The following is a 20,506-nucleotide window of genomic DNA, read 5'->3' on the forward strand; positions in this document are numbered from 1 at the left end:
CCTCCCACCCTTCCGCTCCTCGGGCTGGGGTCCCAGGTGCATCCTCTGCCCAGCTGCCTGCTCTCTGCACAGCGCTCCCAGCGTAACCAGCCACAACCGGGCGCCTCCCCCATCTGCATCCCGGCCCTGAGCTTCCACCGGGGGTGGACAGCCACAGACCCACCCTCCAGCCGCTCTCTCAGCAGCGCCCAGAGCCCCAGGGGAGAACCCTGCAGCCACTGTCTCCCCAACACCTGGTGATGACGGGGATTTGCGTCCTTGCTGAGCATCTGGACAGCGGCCTCCTCTCCCCCACTGTCTCCTCTGGGCTCTGCCTCCCCTCCCCCACCCCCAGTATCTCTGGGGGCGTTTTGTTTTGGTTTTGCCTCTGTGGGGTTTTGTTTTGGTCTTTTTAGGACTGAACCCGTAGCATAGGGAGGTTCCCAGGTTAGGGGGCAAATCTGAGCTACAGCTGCCGGCCTACACCACAGCCACAGCAACGCAGGATCCGAGCCTAGTCTGCAACTTACACCATGGCTCACGGCAATGACAGACCCTTAACCCACTGAGCCAGGCCGGGGATGGAACCTGCATCCTCACAGACGCTAGTTCTTAACCCAGAGAGTCACAATGGGAACTCCCTCCCTGCCTCTCGGTTTTTTTTTTTTTTTTTTTTTTTTTTTTTGCCTTTTTCTAGGGCCGCTTCCCAAGGCATATGGAGGTTCCCAGGCTAGGGGTCCAATCGGAGCTGTAGCCTGCCTCTGGTTTTAAGTTGGCCCTTTCGCTGCTCCTGGACCAGCTCTCCCTGCCTGGACTCTGCCCCGTGGAGCCCAGCACCTGGTCCGGCCCGCAGTTCTGAGACAGACCTTCCAGCTCTTTGGTGTCTCAGCTTCCCTGTGTGTGGGTGTGGGCGGAGGCCCTTGGGCTCTGCCTTCTGCCTTTTCTCCCCAGGAAAGGCCCCATCCCTGAAGTCCTTCCAGAATGCATCTACGCTCCCAAGGTCACACAATTCCCGCGGCATCCTAGCAATGCTCTATGCGCCTGCCCCTGTGGACCACAGGCTCCCATGGAGGCTCCATGCCCAGCGGGTCGGTGGCTCCTGTGCTGGGCCGTCTCCGCAGAACCCCAGAGACAGCTCCCACCCCCTCGCCCACCCTCTCCCGGGTGGGGGTCCCTCCTGGGCCATGGCCGCCACTGTCAGAGGGGTGTCAGGCACCAGGCAAGGCTCCCTCAGCCCCTAACGGAAGTCTTCCCAGAAGGGCTTGAAGCCAGGAGGCCCGTGTCCACGTGCCTTCCACCACCAGGAGCCAGTGCTGGGCTTGTCACTCATCCCAATGGTTGGTGCCTGTTTTCAAGTGGCCCCTCTGTTCCCCTCAGAACCTTCTGCTGCACCCATCCAGCAGTTTGATGCTGGCTCATTAAAGGATGTTTTTTACTGAACAAAAATCTCTTAGGGCCTATAAATCTCAGAAACGCTCCTAGCGCCCTCTCCTTTAAAATTCACGCTACACACACACATACACACACACACTCTCTCTCTCTCTCAAATGCGTGACTACAGCCAGTTTGGCAAATTAACTTTAATATATAAGATACAAAACAACAAATATAGATTCACAGCATTTACAGGAAATCATCAAAATAACATTGTAAATATATATATATATATTTTACAAAAACTTCATTCAAAGAAAATACGTATCAAGTCACAGCGATCTTGGGCAGCGCACGTCAGCTGTCGACGGCTTCTGCATTGGTCTGGAAGCTGTCAGTTGACATATACAGGTGACAGCGTCTTGATGAGTTCGAATGGAAGCAACAGGTCACCAAAAGCTTTGCAAAGTAGGTACATCAAACACAACAGATGCTAATATTTACAAAAAAAGAAAAAAAAAGACCAACAGTAGTTAAAGTACAGAGCCAGTTAGGTAGTTTCTCAATACGAGAGTCAGATACTTAAAACAACTAAGGAGAGTGATGGTAAGTTTGTTGTAACTAAATTCGCAACAAATATTTACATTTCTGGGTTTTTTCCCCCTAAGATCAGACAGTTGCTGCTTGTCATCTTCAGAATCTTGGGACCTTACGCTTCACGGCATCTGTCCTGAGAGCAGCAGCAGCCAGGGGAAATTTTAACAGGGAGACCATTTGGAGGTGAAGCTTATGATGGGGTCAACTGTTTGGGGGCAGTGTGACCTCACTGATTTGTGCCACATCGAAGGGACGCTTACCCACACATATTGGCACCAAACGGTGGCAAAACGTTCCACTGCAGCTCCCTCCCTAACTCGGGGGGGTGGGGGATCGGGGGTCGGGCTGCTGGGTGAGGAAGCGCGTCTACGCGAGGAATAACCTGGGCGAGCAGGGATGCCCAACCGCTAACACGCTGGACCACGCCACTCAGATCTCCACTGAGAAACAGAGCTGGAATGAAACGCACCTTTGCTCTGTGGCTACACAACAGCAACGCACCCTTGAGGGGGTTTTCTGAACAGGCATGGGGTCCCGCCTTGGGATTAGGAATGCAAGGCACCAAAGGATTCAGAAGGAGCGCCGAGATGGGAGTATCGGGTTCCCACCTCTGAAACCAGGTCTACCAGGGGACAAAGAGCAGATCCCCTGCGAGCAAAGCCACACGGAAGGCGTCCCCAGAAAAGCGCCCGCAAATCGCTGCCGCTTTCCCCCCTTTTTTTCCAGAAACAGAGAGGGCTATTCTTCCATGACGTTACAGATATCGTTTTTGGACAGGATTGTTGTGACAACTACCGCAAGGCGGTTACACGTGTGGGCAGGACAGACACCGCGAAAGCCATCCCAGAGGTCTCTCAACCGCGCTGGCAATTCTCAAACATGAATGGCAGTAGAGAGAAAGTCATCCAGATGTTATGCCAGCTTTTTTGGGGGGGCTCCACCCACATTGTGCAGATTTCCTACAATTTCCTGCAAGATTCCCAGTGAAACTCATACACACTCTACAGGAGCCCTGGGCTTTTTCTCCTTTTCTCCCAGTGCAACGTAGGAATTACATCAGGAAGGGAGTTGGGCGGACGTGAAACAGAAGACGGAGTCGTCCGCTCCGCAGAGAACTCAGGCGTTTGGGATAAAGCCAAGCTAGACACACAGATTTCAAGTCACAGAATGTTCCATCCTCTCAAACACACTGTAGTGGTTTTCAAATCACCTGGACGCCCAAGCTCGAGCCGTCCAGGACGGACATCTGACGAGGGACCTGTGCAGTGGCGGGGGTGGGTGGGGGGTGGGACATGCGCGCCTGGAGGCAGGGCTCGGCAGGCGGACAGAGCAGAGCTGCTGGCAGCGCCGCAAGTCCTTGGTCCCTGTGCTGGGCATTGGGCGGGGGGGGCCCTCTGGGTGCTTCTGTACTGGAGCAGAATCCTGCCTGGAATGTCACGTGAGCAAAGGATTCTCTACTTCTTCAGAGTAATTCTCTTAGGTTCAAAAAAACCCCACAAGCCACGCAACTGTTCAAAACTGCAGGATATACAAACAACGCTATGTAACCCAGTTTTGGCTGAAGGGGGCTTATGAAAAGCATATGAAGCACAGTCTTCAAAATATGTCATTCTATCTTGTTAGTAAAAAAAGGTCAGTTATATAAATGCAACGTGTATATAAAACCGAGAAATCTGTTCACGAGGCAGCCTCTGTCCCGGCCCTGGAGCACCAAGGGCCCCAAGGCTGTCCCCAGGGCCGCCCCACCCTCCAGCCAGGCCGGGGCCGCTGTGTGGGGCCCACACCCGGAGGCTCAGGCATCCCCTGTCGGGGACAGTCCGGGAGTGTTTATCCTCCAGTGGAGACCACAGGGTGGGAGTGGGACTCCCGCAAGCGGAAGGGCCTCTCCCTGGCACAGTCCGTGTCCTCACTGCACACGTACCAGTTACTTTCACCAAAATCTACCATCTAGACACGGGTAAGGGGTCAGTGCCGACAGGTCTTGGCCCGCCTGGCCTTGGTTAGCAAAGGCTGCTCTCTTAGTCGGGGTCTGTTCGGTCTCTCCTGCTGACGTGGGCCTGGCACGAGCGGCACTTCCGTGGGGTCTATGCAGCCACATCAGCTCTGAGCAAGGAGGAAGCGGGACCCTTGGGTCTCGTGCTCTTCAGGGGAAGAAGGCACCTGTCCCTGTCACTCGACTGGGGAGGACAGAGGCAAAGGAAGGAAAGACCGCCCTTCAGCTGGTGCATCTGCTCGTTCGCTTCACCATCAAACTAGAGGAAATGGGTTTTTCTGCTGCGGACAGACGTGCGAGTCCTTTCTCAGGCTCCTGCTCGGGGAGTCCGACCCGGGCAGGGAGCACCGGCCAGCAGTGGACTGCCCTCCCCTGAGGTGTCCTTGGAATGCCTGTGTCACTGAGCCCTGCAGGGCCTGGACCGGGCGGGGGAGCCGCCCTGCCCACCTGGCCCTGCGGTGGGATGGAGGTAGGGCAGGCTGGCACCACTATGTGGCAACTGTGGATCTGGAAGACGCCAGGGGACCCGGGGCCCCTGCAGGGCTACACAGACCCCCCCCAGACCATGAAGAGAGGGACAGCCCCGACCCGCCCACCCCCTTCAAAAGCAAAAGCAACGTGACTCTGACCGCCCTAGGCAGGGAGCGAGGGGAGTTAGGAGCCCACAGCCCACCGGGGCCTGGACGGCAGCTCCTCCTCATCCGTGATGCTCCGGGGTCCAGCATCACTTCAGAGCCAGCGCTGGCTCCCAGCCTCGGCCACCTCAGTGGGTCACATGGGGCCCAGAGGAGCCTGGCATCACGCCCCTCCCACCGCCAGGAGGCGGCTAGGTCTCTGAGACGGGAGGCGAAGCTGGTCCCCTTCGCTGAGTCCCCAGGAGAGGTTTTCAGCACCAGTCCAACGCCTCGGATTGAGCCCAGAAGGGGCACGCGGACGCCCCTCGGCCTGGCTGGGGGTCACTTCCTGAACGGGGTGAGCTTGTGGAAGGTGTGCCAGAAGATGGACGGCTTCCGCTTGGGCTCCGCCAGGGCGAACACCTGCTGCTGCGGGATGCTGGTGGGCACCGTGACGTGGCGCTGGTGGACCGGCCGGAGGTTCTGGTGTGGGGGCGCCGCGGGGCATCCGCTGTAGCCTGACTCGGGAGGGAAGGGGACACTGCATGAGTGTCGCACATTAGCCCAAGGGGAAGCGCCCAGAGCCAGCCCCCACCTGATTCTCAAGTCACATCCCCAAAAGGTCCCCTCACGGCCATCCTGACAAACACACTCTGATCGCGTGTGTGGAACCGGGCCCAGACTCTGGCCATCTCTCCACACCCTCACTTTAGAAACCTTGCGGGGATGGTGCCACGACAGCCACCGGGAAGGAAACGGAAACCCAGGAACGCCGCGTGCAGGTCACTGCGGCAGAGCTGGAACTGCACGGCTCTTTGGGACGACAGGCAGTCAAACGCTTTCACCAAAAGCCTGGAGCTCGTGCAGCCTCGCCTCTTTATTTGGCACAGAGAAAGCGCCTCCATTTCCCAGTGTTTAAGATGGGCTGGCGGTGCCTTCCGGGTGTTAGGAGAATCAAATGAGTGACGGTAAGCAACGTGCTCAGAACACTGGCCCCGAGACCTAATCGGATTAACCAAGCTGTTGCTCTGCAGCCAGGACTGTAAACCCGTGCAGAGCTGGTCAGAAAGGCTCAGTGACTGGACCACAAGCTACCTGAGGAGCTTGGCACGGAGTGAGGAGAGGGTGAGGGTTCTGGAAGAAGACAGGCCTCGGTCCAGAATCCACGCCTGCCCTGACCTGGCACAGGGGTCCCCTCATTTTCTGGGGGACAGTGAGGATGACGCGCCAGAGCTCATGAAACCTGCACAACAGCCGACCCCAGAACCAGCGGGGCTCCTTCTGGAGACTCCGGAAGGAGGTGGATGGCGACTAAGAAATCCTTAAAGCCGGATGCTTCCCAGTTGCCTGCCATCAAAGGCAGAGGGAAGAAGTGAATAAATAAAATGGGATTTCTGGCCTCAAAGCTGTAACTCAGTGGGGGCAAATCCTGCATCTGCGTGGAGGAAGGATGCTGAATGCTGTTTCGGTGATAAAGTCTTCTCGGCTCAGCAGCCACGGGCCGAACGAGTTCTTTTGCATTTTCACTTAGGACAATACCAAATGGGATACATCTCCTATGACTGAAGTTAATAAGAATATAACACATATTCCTGAATAAAATTCCTGATTCTTTCACTTCTTTTGGGGTAGGGCATTTGTACTATGCATGCGTGGGAAGTCTCGTCTGCGCACCCGGACGCCGGGGTCTGGGTCCCGGGCCTCGGTCTTTGCCAAGAGCGGCCGGCCCTGGGCGCTCCCGTGGGGGGAGAGTCCAGGCTCCAAATAAGCCAGAAGAGCGTCTTCTGCTCTAACTCACTGCTTGATGTGCCAGCTGTGCCATCTTTTTTCTTCTTCCCTAAGCTACAATGCGCTTTCAGCTGACAAGCAGTTTGCCGTTGGAGATTTCCTCCTTACAGGCCTCGGACCTGGGCACTGCTTGGCCGGCGGATAATCCCTCCTTCCCCCTCCCTCCCTCTCTCCGCAGGGTGGGGCTCAGAGGGCGGGGCAGCGAGGTCTGGAAGCTCCTCCGCACTGAGTCACACACTTTGAGAGACTCATCTTCCGAGTAAAAGTACATACGGAGGCACATTCAAAGCCAAAAGCACTGTCCACTGTTCGCCTTCTCGTATTGAGGGTTTTTTGTCCTTTTTTTTAGGGCCCCACCCGCGGCATATGGAGGTTCCCAGGCGAGGGGTCGAATTGGAGCTGCACTCACCAGCCTACTCCACAACCACAGCAACGCCAGATGCGAGCCCCATCTGTGACCTACACCACAGCTCAAGGCAACTCCGGATCCTTAACCCATGGATCGAGGCCAGGGATCGAACCTGCGTTCTCATGGATGCTAGTCAGATTCGTTTCCGCTGCACCACGATGAGAACTCCCTCTTATGCTGCATTTTACCCACATTCCTCTCCTTCACTTAACAACTTTGGGCATGGAGTTCCTGTTGTGGCTCAGTGGTTAACGAATCCGACTAGGAACCATGAGGTTTCGGGTTCGATCCCTGGCCGTGCTCAGTGGGCTGAGGATCTGACATTGCCGTGAGTTGTGGTGTGGGTCACAGACACAGCTCCGATCCTGTGTTGCTGTGGCTCTGGTGTAGGCCGGTGGCTACAGCTCCAATTAGATCCCTAGCCTAGGAACCTCCATATGCTGCAGTAGCGGCCTAAGAAATGGCAAAAAGACAAAAAAAAAAAAAAAAAAAAACTTTGGGCACTTCTCCTGATTTTAATTCCAATACTAAGGATACACACATGAAGGAGACGAAGGCTTCTCCAAAACTTACCTTTTGACTTTCCGTGTCCTGCCTTTTGAGCATTTAACATGGCGAGTTTCTTCTGGTTTTCTGAAATTTCCATTCCTGATTCAGAAACAAACGTGAAAAGACATTTCAGGATACAACTGGCAATGCCCACGCTGCTCCTGAGACGTAACCCAAAGCGAGCAGCCTTCATCCTTAGCGATGTGTAGGAGGCTGGAGGGCGCAGGAAAAGGCGGATTATCATCAGGATGGCCTGGGCACCGTGCCCCTGACCTGGGCATGGGTGCTGACGACCCGACGGACAGAGCAGCTCTGTGAACCCAGATGGGGGGCACACAGGGTCACCCCAACTATCCCTCCTAAGGAATCCCCAGGGGGTGGCTCACGCTTGGGGTCACAGGGCGCTGGCTTTAAAGGCCAGGTGGTGAAAGTGGGCAGGTGACCTCGGCCTCAGTTTGCTCCTCTATAAAATGGGTGCGACAACAGTTTCCACGTCACACCTGCCCCTGAGCAATACGAGGGTCCCTTTCCTTGGGGGGCGGGCTCACCCATCGCGTGGTCCTCCTGCACCCGCCGGCGCTCGTCCCGGCAGGCCTGCAGCCACCGCGCCTTGTCCTCGGGCTTCTTGGCGCAGAACAGGTGCACCTCGCCGCCCGCCCTGCTGACCAGCTTGAAGGCGTTCCTGACGCCGAGGTTCCAGGCGCTGTCGCGGCCGTCCTCCAGGTCCACCAGCTCCACGGCGTCCATGTCCGTGCGGCCCCGGTAGTAGAGCACGTCCCTCCGCAGCAGGTCCTTCTTGCAGGCCACCAGCTGGTGGTCGAACAGGAAGAAGGTCCGCTGCTGGCTCTTGCCCTGCCGGGTGACCCTGGTCAACTCCCCGGAGTGGATCAGCTCCGAGCTGCGCTCCAGGATGTCCTGCCCCTGCAAGGGGGACATGCGTCCTCAGTCTCCCGACTTGGTGCCCGGTGCCGGGGCCGGGGTGGGGGGGTGTCCACGCTTGGGGCAGGGACATGCGTCCTCAGTCTCCCGACTTGGTGCCTGGTGCCGGGGCCGGGGGGGTGGTGTCCACGCTTGGGGCAGGGACATGTGTCCTCAGTCTCCGGACTTGGTGCCCGGTGCTGGGGGAGGGGGGTCCGCGCTTGGGGCAGGGACATGCGTCCTGCGTCTCCTGGTGCCGGGGTTGGGGAGGGGTTGGGAGTGATGGAGGCGGGGAGAGGCTGTCAGCACCGCCCCCATCTCTAAACGGGAAAATTCTCATCTCTTGCCTTCTCTCAGCGGGGAAATGTGGGCTGCTGTTACCTGAGGGGCCCCCTCATGAGAAAGATCCAGTGGGAAATGCTGCCTGGTGGGGACCCACCTGGGATCTGATCTGGCCACTGGCCCGAACTTGCCCTTGGAAGACAAAAAGCTCCCGTGGCCGGGGGCTCCGTCCTGCAAACTCAGGGGGCTTCTGAGCCAGGCACATGGCGGCTCCCGGAATAACTAGCTTAGGATCTTGGAAACAAAAGGCCAGATGGCAAACTGCTAGCAAGAAATTGGGAAACTTCTGCCAAGAAAGTATCCCCTGAATGGCAGAGTCCAAGGAGAGAAGGAGAAACACACTTTTATGACTCCAGGTTGGGTCTCATCCAATGTAGACTCACGGTCTCCAGTACGGCACTGGCCTTTGATTCCATTTCACTTTCCTCTAATCCCCGCTATATTTTCTTTTATATTTTTTGGAGGCAAATGATCTTGACTCCAAAGAGCTGTTCTATTTACCTGCCTAGAGCGATTCTGTGCCCTGAATTCCTCGGTCATGGAACAGGAGACTCAGACGCAGGGCTCCAAGTGCCCCCCTCCCCAGACTCCCAGTGTCTACACAGGCCCGGAAACGGGGGTGTTTCTCTCCCGTGCTCACTGCTGTAACCTGCTTTGGTTAAAAACCTCACTCTACCCAAACTCCCACAATCCTCTGGGAGAGAGTGAGGTGTGGCCACTTCATCTGATGGAGGAGGACTCGCCTTGGTCTCAAGACCACCCGAACACCCTGGCCCCTGGCGAGGCCGTGGGCCCAGCTCTGCCACTTGCCAGCTCTGTGTCTGTGGCTGAGCTCCCGGATTTCTACGCTGTGTTTTCCCATCTGTTACATGGGGTAATAACAGTGTCTGCTTCCTAGGACTGCTGAGCGGGTTCAGTGGGTTCCCGAATGGCTTAGACCAGGGCCAGGCAGGTGGTGCACACGGTACAGGCACTAGCTACTGTCCCCGTTGTCATTATAAACAAACGGGTGGGGGTGGGGGTGGGGGTGCACGTGCAGGTGCGAGCTGAGTCGTCGTCACGTGCTGTGTCAAGGGCGGCACGGCCTTGTCTTACACGATCCCACACCCACCCTCCCGCCTTACAGACGCGGCATCAGCCCTCCTCAGACACCCAGGACTCACAGCCCCCTGCCCAGTAACCTGTCCTGAGCGCTCCAGCTGCTCCCTCGGAGCTTGCAGTCAAGTGGGAGAGACAGACTGTATCAATAAACTGACTTCAGAGACTACAGAATCAGTGTGCCTCAAACATCATCACAGCATCCAAGCCAAGCGCACAGGGTACCTCAGAGACGGAACAAATGTCATCACATTTGACGACCACGGGTGGGGGCAGGGCGGGGCTCCCAGGTACCCCCCAGCCCGCAATGGACCATGGGGGCCGGAGGCTCTAAGGGGGGGGCGGGCTCCCACGTACCTCCCAGCCCACGATGGACACCTGCCACCGCGCTATCTTGTCTATGCTTTCCAGCTTGCGTTTTCGCTCGTTGATCAAACAGGCGACGTTCTTCATGGCCTCGTACGCTGCCTTTATGTTGTTGTAATCGCTGCAGAGTGTGGGGGTGTTTAATTTCAACCATGCAACCCAGCAACCGCACACAGGAGGACCCACAAAGTCATGCACTCCCTCCCCCCTCGGAGGCCGACAGCCGAGGCGAAAAGGCATCTCTGTCCCATTTTCCCGATCTCTAGACTGCAGTCCGCACGGGCTCAGGGCGCTGTCCAAACGGCACCCAGCATCCCCTGGAAGGAGAATGCCGCCACTCATTTCCCAGAAACCACGGGACTGGAGGCAAAGGCCAGAAGAACTAAGATGCAGCCACGGTGACGACGGAGTCGTTTCATTCATAAAGAAAGCGCAGGCCGTTGTCATTGCTCTGATTTCTCAGCACAAACGTGACCATATAAAGTACTTTTAATCATCACCAGTGATTTTCCATTTTATTATTTTATTTTATTTGATCACCAGTGATTTTCCATTTTATTATTTTATTTTATTTTATTTGGTCACCAGTGATTTTCAAGTCAGGAATTGCTCCAGCCTCATCTGTTATATGGTGCTCGGTCAGGAAAGGACATGAAAAGATCAGAGCGAGTTATGCAAATGCTCATGCGACATTCCCGCATTGGCGTCTTCACTTCTGGGGCCTCCCACAGGCTACACTCCCATCAAATGCACCGTGACCCCGCAGCTCCTGTACTCAGGGCACCAGGAAAACCAAAGCTGCAGCTCTGGCCTGCACATGGGCTGCAACAAGGCACGCACAAACGAGCAGCCTAAGTTCTCTATTTTCCACACTTTGCCCGTGTCTTCCGGGGGAGTCAGAGCCTGTGGGTCTCAGCTGGACTGAATACAGCCCCGCAGAGCCTGGAAAAGCTCGGGAACAGCCTCTGCCCTCTCTTCACCCCCCACAGCTGAGCCCTGCTCCTGGGAGGACATAGGTGGGTAAAGAAGATGTTTCCGAAACGGCACTCGCGCTGCTCTGTTTCTCTTGAAAGTTGCTTGTTAGCAGCTACTGAGTGTTTAAAATATATGTCACTTATAAGGACCGATGACACACTAAAAATCTGCACGGGCTCATGACCCACTTTAAGAATTATGTTTATTTTTTAAATATCTCTAGAAATGGATGTTTGGGGGCCTCTTCAACGACTTTATTTCAGTAAACAACCTTAAACACTGACAAAGTTCCCTGCGGCTCACCCATCATGGCCCTGTGGGGACCCCCCTCGTCCCTGGTGCTGTGCACCCCCCGGGACCCTCCCCCGTGCCCTGCACCCCCGGGACCCTCCCCCATGCCCTGCACCCCCGGGACCCTCCCCCATGCCCTGCACCCCCTGGGACCCTCCCCCGTGCCCTGCACCCCCTGGGACCCTGCCCCCATGCCCTGCACCCCCTGGGACCCTGCCCCGTGCCCTGCACCCCCTGGACCCTCCCCTGTGCCCTGCACACCCTGGGACCTTCCCCTGTCTCCCCCGTGCCCTGCACCCCCTGGACCCTCCCCCGTGCCCTGTACCCCCTGGACCCTCCCCCGTGCCCTGCGCCCCCGCAGCCCGCACCTGTGCTCCTGCGTGGTGTACTTGAGCAGCTCGGCCAGCTGCAGCGGGTACTTGCAGATCTTCTGCACGGGCGTCAGGAGGAAGCCGTCAATGGCAATGTCGATCATCTGCTGCAGGAGGCGACAGGCCTCGAAGAAGTGTCGGTAGCGGCCCTGCTTCATCAGCCCCGACAGCTCGGCGCAGGCGCCCGGGTGGTTATTGCAGTACTCGGAGTAGATGGCGAAGCCCTCTTGCTGGGGAGGGGGCACCGCGCGGTCAGGTCGCCGGTGGCTTTGGCCCCGTCCCCAGGGGGCTCCGGGGCAGGAGGGAGGCGGCCGAGGACGCCCTGTCCCCTACCCCGGGAGTGGGGCCCTCTGCGTCACCTTCTGTGTCACCCCCTGCATTGTCCCCTCAGCCCGCCTGATGCAGGACAAGAGCGAAGGGCTCTTCCCAGGCCGCCTCCCGTCCCCTCTGCTCTCCTCTCCACGTGACCGGGAGGATGGGAGGCCTGGCCCCCTGGTCACGGGGCTCCCTCCCAGCCTGTCACCTGCTGTCCACACGGCATGTCCTCCCCCCACTCCCCAGGCGAGGTGGAGACAGTTCAGAACGACGCGGCCAGACGGTCTCAGGAAGGAGCCCGGGAGGCTTACGTGCTGGAGAAAGCAGGAGCCGATCTCGCTCAGATGAGGTTCCTCCTTATTGTACTGCTTCTCAAGGTCTTTCAGGAACGTTCTCTGGAATTTGTAAATGTCCTCAATGTTTCCGAAGATGGTGGTGAGCTGCGCAACCGTGAACATGGCCGTGTGCTTGCGGCACTGTCGGATGTAGCCCTTCGGAACCAGAAAGCGCACTTGGTGAACCGATTCCTAAATGCACGGAAATCATTTATTTGGAGAAGACACCTTTGGGGGCCCAGAGCCCCGATCTTGGAGTAGGACTTCATTGTATATTACTGTATTTCTCTTTTGAGGGCTGCAGGTGCAGCATCTGGAGGTTCCCAGGCCAGGGGTCGAATCAGAGCTGCAGCTGCCAGCCTACGCCACAGCCACAGCCACACCAGCATCTGTGACCTATACCACAGCTTGGGGCAAGGCCAGGTTCTTAACCCACAGAGTGAGGCCGGGGATGGAACCCATGTCTTCATGGATGCTAGGCGGGTTCTTAACCCGCTGAACCACAATGGGAGCTCTCTTGGAGTGGATTTTAACTAGAGAAAATTATCTGAACTCTAGGGATCTCTGATGGGCTAATTATACTTTCATGACTATAATGTGCCCTAAACATGTTAGAGACAAAACGAAAGAGAAAAGCTATGTGTTGGTTGGCTTTGTAATTCCAGAAACCATAGGAAGTTTCCAGATTACACTCATGATATAAGTTGCTTGCTTTCAAATACTAGAGCTCAAAAACTGTGGTGTCACACATCTTCTAAACCCCTAAGATATTATTTCCACCCCTAATTCCATTGCACGGCCAAGGAAGCCTGTCAAATACAGATGCCATCGTGGAGGGCTCACTGTCCCGGCCAAGAGCCAAGCACCGCCCCCCCCCCCCCCCCCCCCCCGCCCCGGGAACTGCTCATGCTCCACTTTCTCCTGCAGCCATTGCCTGCAGACCTGTGACCCCAGGCCTGCATCTGCGATGCCCTGGCTGTCCGTGTCTTGGGGAGGATACAGGGGTAGGGAGTTACTAACTGTCCCCAGATTGGCATCTTGTAATTACACAGACTCAAGTGGCTACACAGCAAACACACACCACGGACACGTGGCATGAACTTCAACAGGCTCTAGGTTCCAGGCTCCAGGCGGACGGCTCCGTTTCCATCACAACCTCCCCGCCTACTTCTCTGCACCCCACTTCTCCTCTGTGACGGGGACACAAGGGACCCCAACGAGGGCAGGCAGTCCTGCTCAGCAACTATGAGCAGTGACCTATTTCCCAAAAATGCCACTTTAGAGGGTTGCACACGAGATGGCTGCACAAATAAGCCAAGCACCAGTGGGCCCTTATCCACCGGTCAGTCCAGCCGCCTGCCTTGCTGCTGACCTCTCACAGCCCCACGGAAGGCCAGGGAACAGCAGTCACAGCCCAGATGCTGGAAGGACCTGATGGGCCATACAGTCTAGTGCAGCGCTGCCCAGAATCCAAAACATGGAAAATACCACGGCATAGAGAGAGATTGTGCCCACAGGCTCCCAGAGGCTGTGGGACAGGCTGGGACGTCACTAGATGAGGCCAGGAATGGCTCGGACCTCGCTGTGTGTGTCGGGTGGGTCTCACTGAAAGGGCCGCCTTCCCTGGCCGGGGCTGGCTCCGCACGCTCTGGCCAGCTGGGTGCTGCGGGAGGTCCCGCATCCCTGAGCAGCATCCCTCCCTGAGCAGCGGCCTGGGCAGGGCCGTGCGGGCGGGGCGGGGTCTGCGGATGGGGGCGGGGCCACGCTCACCTCGCAGATGTCGCGGAGGTGCTTGATGTACACGCGCTCGGTCTTCATGATCTCCTGGATGACGTTGGTGCGCATCTGCTGCGGGCTCTCGGGGTGCTTGTGGCGGCTCCTGCCCGCGCCTTCCTCCGGCTGCTCGCCCGCGGGGCCGCCGGGGGCCTCCGCCAGCTCCTCCTGATTGACGCGCAGCTGCGGGACACACGCGGCACCGGTAGGGGGCGCGCCAGGCCCGGGCGGAGCCCGCGGTTCCCCCTCCCGGCGCCCCTGGGGACCGGAGGAGGGCGGCGGGGGCCACAGGCACGTGCCCTGCGCTCCGCACCCGCAGCCCGACCCCCAAGGGGGCTGCGGACGAGGGTGACCTGTCTGTCCGTCCCCGCCCCGAGCCGGGGACTCACTCTGACGAAGCTGGCCGGGAACCAGGCCTCCTTCTCGGCGCTGCGGCCCCACCACCAGTCCTTGTGCGAGGCTTCCAGGACCTGGATGACGTCCCCCGCCTTGAAGCCCAGCTCCTGCTCGTCCATGGTCACGTGGTCCCAGAGCGCCTCGGCGCAGACCACGCTGCCATCGCTGATCAGCTGGAAGGGAGGCGGCGGTCGGCCCTCGGCCCGCATCCGACCCGCATGTGCCCTGGACGCCCAGAACCAGGTGCGCGCCCCTCACGTGCTCGCCAGCGGACCCCAGTCCACTCCTCTGCACATCCATTATCCAACATCCAGGCTAGTCCCCCTGAAACGGCTTCTGAGCAGCCACACTACGGGTCCCAGAGCCAAGCCACCAAAGGTCAGCACACCCTTTGCTGCAAGACCTTCACTGCATCACCCTGGACCTGCTCTTCATACCTCCCTCACCATGGGAACAGACCCTGCCTCTAACTGCAGCATTTACTGTTCTTAGAGAGAATGCAGCATGAGGTCCGGATACTAACAGGCCAGTCCACTGGGCTCCTGGATCAAGCAAAAGCTGGGGCACTGCCAAGTTACACCCCACAGCCTGGGTTCGCGAACCTCAAAAGACAGAGGTGCCTTCTGGAAAGATTTCTGTGAAAAGGGCTAAAGATGCAGCAGGTAGAAAGCAGCCCACGTCCGTGGGGAGACGTATGTGGCTCACTTCAGCTCTGCCATCTGCTAGCAAGTCCTTCAGCAGCCAAGCCTCAGAGGGTTTGTTAAAACATGGATCATATAACTACCTAGATCTTTTTTTTTTGCCTTTTTTGCTATTTCTTGGACCGCTCCCGAGGCATATGGAGGTTCCCAGGCTAGGGGTTGAATCGGAGCTGTAGCCACCGGCCTACACCACAGCCATAGCAACATGGGATCCGAGCCACGTCTGCAACCTACACCACAGCTCACGGCAATGCCAGATCCTTAACCCACTGAGTGAGGCCAGGGATTGAACCCGCAACCTCATGGTTCCCAGTCGGATTCGTTAACCATTGAGCCACTACGGGAACTCTAGCTCCTAGATCTCTATGAGGTGGTAAACACAAGTCAGAGCCTTTCCTAAACCAAGAAGCCCTCTCCAAGCGTAGCGATGGCTGCTCTAACTGGGCAGGATGTGCTTTCGTGGTGAACAAAACTTAAGCGGATGAATCATCCTTGAAAACGCTAGCAAACGATTCTGTGTTTCCAATCAGAGTTCTAGGTTTTGGAACATGGCCCCTAAGAAGTAGAGAACAACTGGAGTTCCCGCCATGGCTCAGTGGTTAATGAATCCGACTGGGAACCATGAGGTTGAGGGCTCGATCCCTGGCCTCGCTCCATGGGTTAAGGATCCAGCATTGCCGTGAGCTGTGGGGTAGGTCCGCAGCTACAGCTCTGATTCGACCCCTAGCCTGGGAACCCCCATTTGCCACGGGAGTGGCCCTAGAAAAAGCAAAAAGACAAAAAAAAAAAAAAAAGAAGAAGTAGAGAACAACCTATGAGTGGATGCTGGGCCCTGCAAAGCGGGCCTGCAGCATGGCCAGTGCTGTGTGGGATTCCCTCCAGTACCTCGTTGACGGCCAGCTGCTCCCCGCCCGGCTGCAGGTATCGGGGGCTGGCCCGACAGAGGTCTTCATAGCTGTAGTCCCCCTCGCTGCCGTTGTCATCCACTAAGGCCGACGACTCAGCACCTCCGTCTGCAGAAACTGAGAGACAGCAAGAGACGGTGTGGTTTGAGAGCCGGCCAACAACAGGTGTCCCGACCACACCTCTGACCTCTGAGAACAACCCCCAAGAGAAAGATGCCACTGCCCTATGAACCCAAAGGTAGCCGTTAATGCTCAGAAGAGCCAGGGTTGACTGTCACAGGGAGAAGGAGCAGTTCGGAGGCCACTGCCAACGTTGACACAGTGTCATTTTGTGCGTTTGGATGCTGCGTGAATTGTGTGTGATTTAGTTGGAGATTTGGCCTCCAAAGAGGATATAGAATATATAAATATAGATGATGTTTCTAAGAATTGAGTCAATAAGCTGAAAAAAAGGAAGTGAAAATATAATTTTAAAAAAGCGTCCTGCTTCCATCATCCCCCTGCAAGCACCGTACGTGCTGCTGAATGAGAAGGTCTGACGGTATCGTACAAGGGAAGCCACACGGCCAAGCTTACTAGTCACCCCTGGGGGAAAAGGCTGGAGCCCACAGTGTCAGAATTAGGAGCGCTTTACCAAAAAAGAAAGATGTTTGGCGGATGAGTGTAGCATCCTGGACTGACCACCTTGGCACTCAGATCTCCTTTCTGGGGACAGTGGGCTACTCCTGCCAAGGCTAATCTGTCACGGAGTGAAGGGAATTCTATTCTTTCCATGCCCAAGGCATGTAGAAGTGCCCAGGCCAGGGATCCAAGCTAAAGCACAGCAGTGACCTGAGCCGCCACAGTGACAATGCAGGGTCCTTAACCCGCAGTGCCACTCGGGAACTGCAGGTTCCTAGCATCCCTGATTCACAGTTGGGACTCACAAAGAGGAGGGTTCCTGGGGGTCCCTCCTGGCCTGTGCTGTGGTCAGAGCATTGGAGGGCAGAGGACGCGAGGTCACTGGGTGTTGCTGGGGGGTGGGGTAGGGTGGGGAGAAAGTCTGGAGGAAGCCATGCACCTGCTGTATGTGAAGCATCTCTCATCGGACTCCACGGAGGGAGCACTGAAGCCACAACCCTTCTCTAACAGAGTCCTCAGAGCAGCTGACGGGGCCCACGGGCTGGCGCAGGGAGGGGACAGAGGCGATGCCAGATCTGCTGGGGCCCCGAGCGCCAGAGGAACCATCCTGCACTGTGCATCTCTCCTGCCATCTCAGGGAGGCCGTGGAGCTCAGGAAAATCGAGGCCCCCGGGCCCCTCCCCACGAGACCCTTGAACAGGGCTTTCCCTAAGACCCTTGGAACAGGGCTTCTGGGTGGAACCCTGTCCCACGTCCCCTGGAGCTGCTGTGAAAATCCGTCGGGGAGGGGGGGGAAGCCAGGTGGTGAGGTCTACACCTCAATTTCCAAACTGCGATTTCCAAGCCTTTACTGCAAAAAGCCTCAAGCTTGAGAGGCAGTGGGTAGAGCTATCTGGAAACAGACGTGGACTCACACACTGCACGGTGTGTGACCGCGTCACCAAGGCCTAGAAAAGGGCCCCAGGGGCTCCCAGGAGGGCTGTCAGCTCATGGTGGTCCCTGTGCTGCCAGTTGCTTGTCCACAGGGAGAGTGAGGCTGGGTGGCCGAGAGGCAGGGTGTCCGGACCCGCTAAGACATCTGGAGCAAAAGCACCTGCGAAGCCCCGCACTCAACCAACCGTCCAGTAAATGAGCCCGGAGCCAGCCAGGCCGGGGACCCGTGCACCGCATGGTGCCGTGTCTAAGGTGGAGTGAGTCCTTGCGCCCCCTCCTTCCTCCGCCCGTCACATCCCACGTCCAGCAGCAGCGCCGCACCCTGCCCTCAGCTCTCAGTGTCCAGAACCCACCGACGTGCAGGCCTCCCCCGAGACTTGAGCCAAGGTCACAGTCACAGTCACCTCGAGCAGCCCTTCCGCCCTCCCTGCCCCACCCCCTACCGTGAGTCTCCTCAAAGTGGGCAGTGAGGGTGCCAAACCACCCAGAAACCGGACCACTCACTCTGCTGCCCCACACCACCCGTGGGGGACCGAGCATGGGTCCACAAAGACCGCCCCCCCCGACCACCAAACACACACTGCCCACCCAGCTCTGACCCTGGCAGCTGCCCGCTTCCTGCACAGGCCCCCTTCCTCGCTGACATCCTACCAGATGCTGCCCCTCCCCTCCCCCACCCCCACCCAGTCGTCCCTCCTGGTTCGCCTTCTCCACCTGAGATACTCTGGCCATCATCCGTCTCCCCAGCTAAAGGGTCAGCTTCCCAAAGCCACCACATCTGTCTGCTTCATTCTCCACTCTGTTCCTGGTGCCTGGAGCACGCCTGCCAAACCTTCAAGTGTGGGCGAAGAAGCGTCCCTTAGTGCCTTGTTTTGGAGGTTTTCAAGAGTCATTCTTCCTTTTTTCTTTTTCAGTGGTGACTTCCTATTTAGGGCTATTTTGCACCATGTAGAGCTACCACAAATTCTCAAAACGTGAAAAATTACCATGTTACCACTTTAGAGCATGTGCTCAGCCGCGCTAAGCAGGTTCCCAAGGCTGTGCAAGAAAGAGACCTCTAGAGCTTTCTTATCTTGCAAAAGCGAAACTCTGTCCCCAGCAAACGCGAATTCTTCCTCTTCCTCCCCCATCCTGTTTGGTGGCAACTAGCTTTCTACTTTGTTTCTGCGATGGACTCACACAGCTTGCCCTTCCGCGGCTGGCATATTCCACTTAGCACAAAGTCCGCAAGGCTCCTCTGCGTCGGTTGCCAGTGTCCACTCTTCCTTGTCAAGGTGGGACAATCTCTCCATCCATCTCTCCCTGGGCATTCGGGCCCCTTGGCCACTGTGACTGAGGACCCGGCGAACATGGCTGTGCCAACCCCTCCTGAGATCCTGCTCTGAATGCCTCTGGGTGCGTATTCAGAGGTGGGGTCGCTGCAGCATGTGGAGATGCTATTTCCACTTTGCAAGGAACCTGCACAGGGTGCTCCACGGTGGCCGCGACATGCTGCAGTCTCATCAGCAGCACGCTGGCCTGCTTCTTCAGACCCCTGGCCAGCTGTATTCTTTCTTTCATTGAACAAGTAGGTGTGGAAAAGCCACGTCGGAAAATGATCTTGTAAATACTGTGCCAATACTGGCACATTGCAAATGGCAAGCAAGACCCGGAACGCCTAGAGAGAGGACCCCGAGAACGGCCGAGCTGCTCTCCTTCCTGCTCAGCGTGGCCTCGGCTCTAAGAGGCGCAGGGGAACATCGTTAGGGTCCAAGAGCTCTGGGTGCTGATGAGGGCACACGCCTCGCAGACCAGGGCGTAAAGGTGCAGGAACGCCCTCCACGCGTGTAACAGGAGTTCATCCCCAGCTTGTTTAAGCGTCACAGTCCGCCGGCCCTGGAAAGGCCGTCACTGGCTCTGCAGGGGACACACTGGGTGGCTGTCCTTGCTGGCACCACCTCCCCCTCCGGCAGCCTGTCCTTCCCAGAGTCCTACTGCCAGACTCAGCCCCTCATCTTCATCTCCCCCAAACCGCTGCTCGATTCCTGGATGAACCCATCTGAGGAAGCCCCGGTCCTTGTTTCCAGCCCTGGCCTGACGCGGCTTCGGGCTCATCGGGAGAGAATCTTGCAGCCACAGAGGAGGGGCCGGTTTAGGGTCAGGGCTGTTGCAACCACAACAGAGGTGATGCGAGTTTTACAAGCAAGGCCAGGGATGAAAGCGTCCACACGCTTCAGGAGGGTAACAGACACTCTTCTGTCTCAATCCGGAGCATAGTTGCCCTACGGTGCAGGGTTGGTCTCGGGGGCGCAGCAGTGACTCACGTCGCTGCGGAACGATGAGCAGCCTCCCCTGTGCTCCCCAGGTGGGCCCTGTCAGTCTTTTAGTTTATGTACTGAACCTGGATGTGACGTCTGAGAGGGAACAAAAGCTGACAATAGGTTCAGGAGCTGCATTTCTGACCGGACACATCAAAGTCCCCCACGGGAAACTTTCTCCTCCAGCGCTTGCCAGGGGATGCGGCTCCCAGAGGAGGGGGTCACGTGCACAGGAAACGTGTCCCCAGCCCGTGTCCTGGGGGGAGTTCGGCTCAGGACACACATCAGGTCTTCCCGTTTGGCTTGATTTTGCACACTTAAGGCTTCTGCTCAGACCCGCGCTTTGCTTTCTCTTGGCGGCTGAGGGAGCCGCACTCCCTCCCCGACCTGTCACTTGGGGCTGGACAGGTGCACGTCTCCTTAGATGAGAGGGAGGTAAGAGCTAACCTATGGAGGCAGCTCGGGTGTGAATGCTCATCCCCGGATGGTCCAGAATGTTCTCCAGGCCTGGGGAGCTCCTCTCCGGGGACTTCCCAGCAGAACGCCAGCCACTCGTGGAAATTCCC

At 57.4% G+C, this 20,506-nt stretch overlaps 1 protein-coding gene across 8 annotated transcripts in view; it reads right to left on the minus strand.

Moving 5' to 3' along the window:
• Positions 1–1,544: 1,544 nt before the first annotated feature.
• The window catches only part of SPATA13 (spermatogenesis associated 13), a 244,267-nt gene continuing 225,305 nt past the window's right edge, over positions 1,545–20,506 (minus strand). For 6 of the 8 annotated variants that reach the window (XM_084981243.1, XM_021065472.2, XM_084981242.1 and 3 more), the window contains 9 exons: positions 16,070–16,206; positions 14,477–14,656; positions 14,085–14,270; positions 12,291–12,470; positions 11,662–11,894; positions 10,019–10,148; positions 7,852–8,224; positions 7,328–7,402; positions 1,545–5,075 (listed from right to left, as the gene is read on the minus strand). In XM_084981243.1, the coding sequence (XP_084837369.1) occupies positions 4,900–5,075; positions 7,328–7,402; positions 7,852–8,224; positions 10,019–10,148; positions 11,662–11,894; positions 12,291–12,470; positions 14,085–14,270; positions 14,477–14,656; positions 16,070–16,206 (1,670 nt within the window). In that variant the 3' untranslated portion in view covers positions 1,545–4,899. Of the gene's footprint in view, positions 5,076–7,327; positions 7,403–7,851; positions 8,225–9,744; positions 10,149–11,661; positions 11,895–12,290; positions 12,471–14,084; positions 14,271–14,476; positions 14,657–16,069; positions 16,207–20,506 lie in introns of those variants that run through there. The other 2 variants (XR_014818968.1, XR_014818969.1) reach the window with 2 other exon arrangements.

This window comes from Sus scrofa, chromosome 11 (assembly GCF_054392235.1).
Source record: "Sus scrofa isolate SSC_HxYL_T2T_F1_AM1 chromosome 11, Sscrofa_HxYL_maternal_Yorkshire_Landrace_v2.0, whole genome shotgun sequence".
In the NCBI taxonomy this organism is placed as follows: domain Eukaryota; kingdom Metazoa; phylum Chordata; class Mammalia; order Artiodactyla; family Suidae; genus Sus; species Sus scrofa.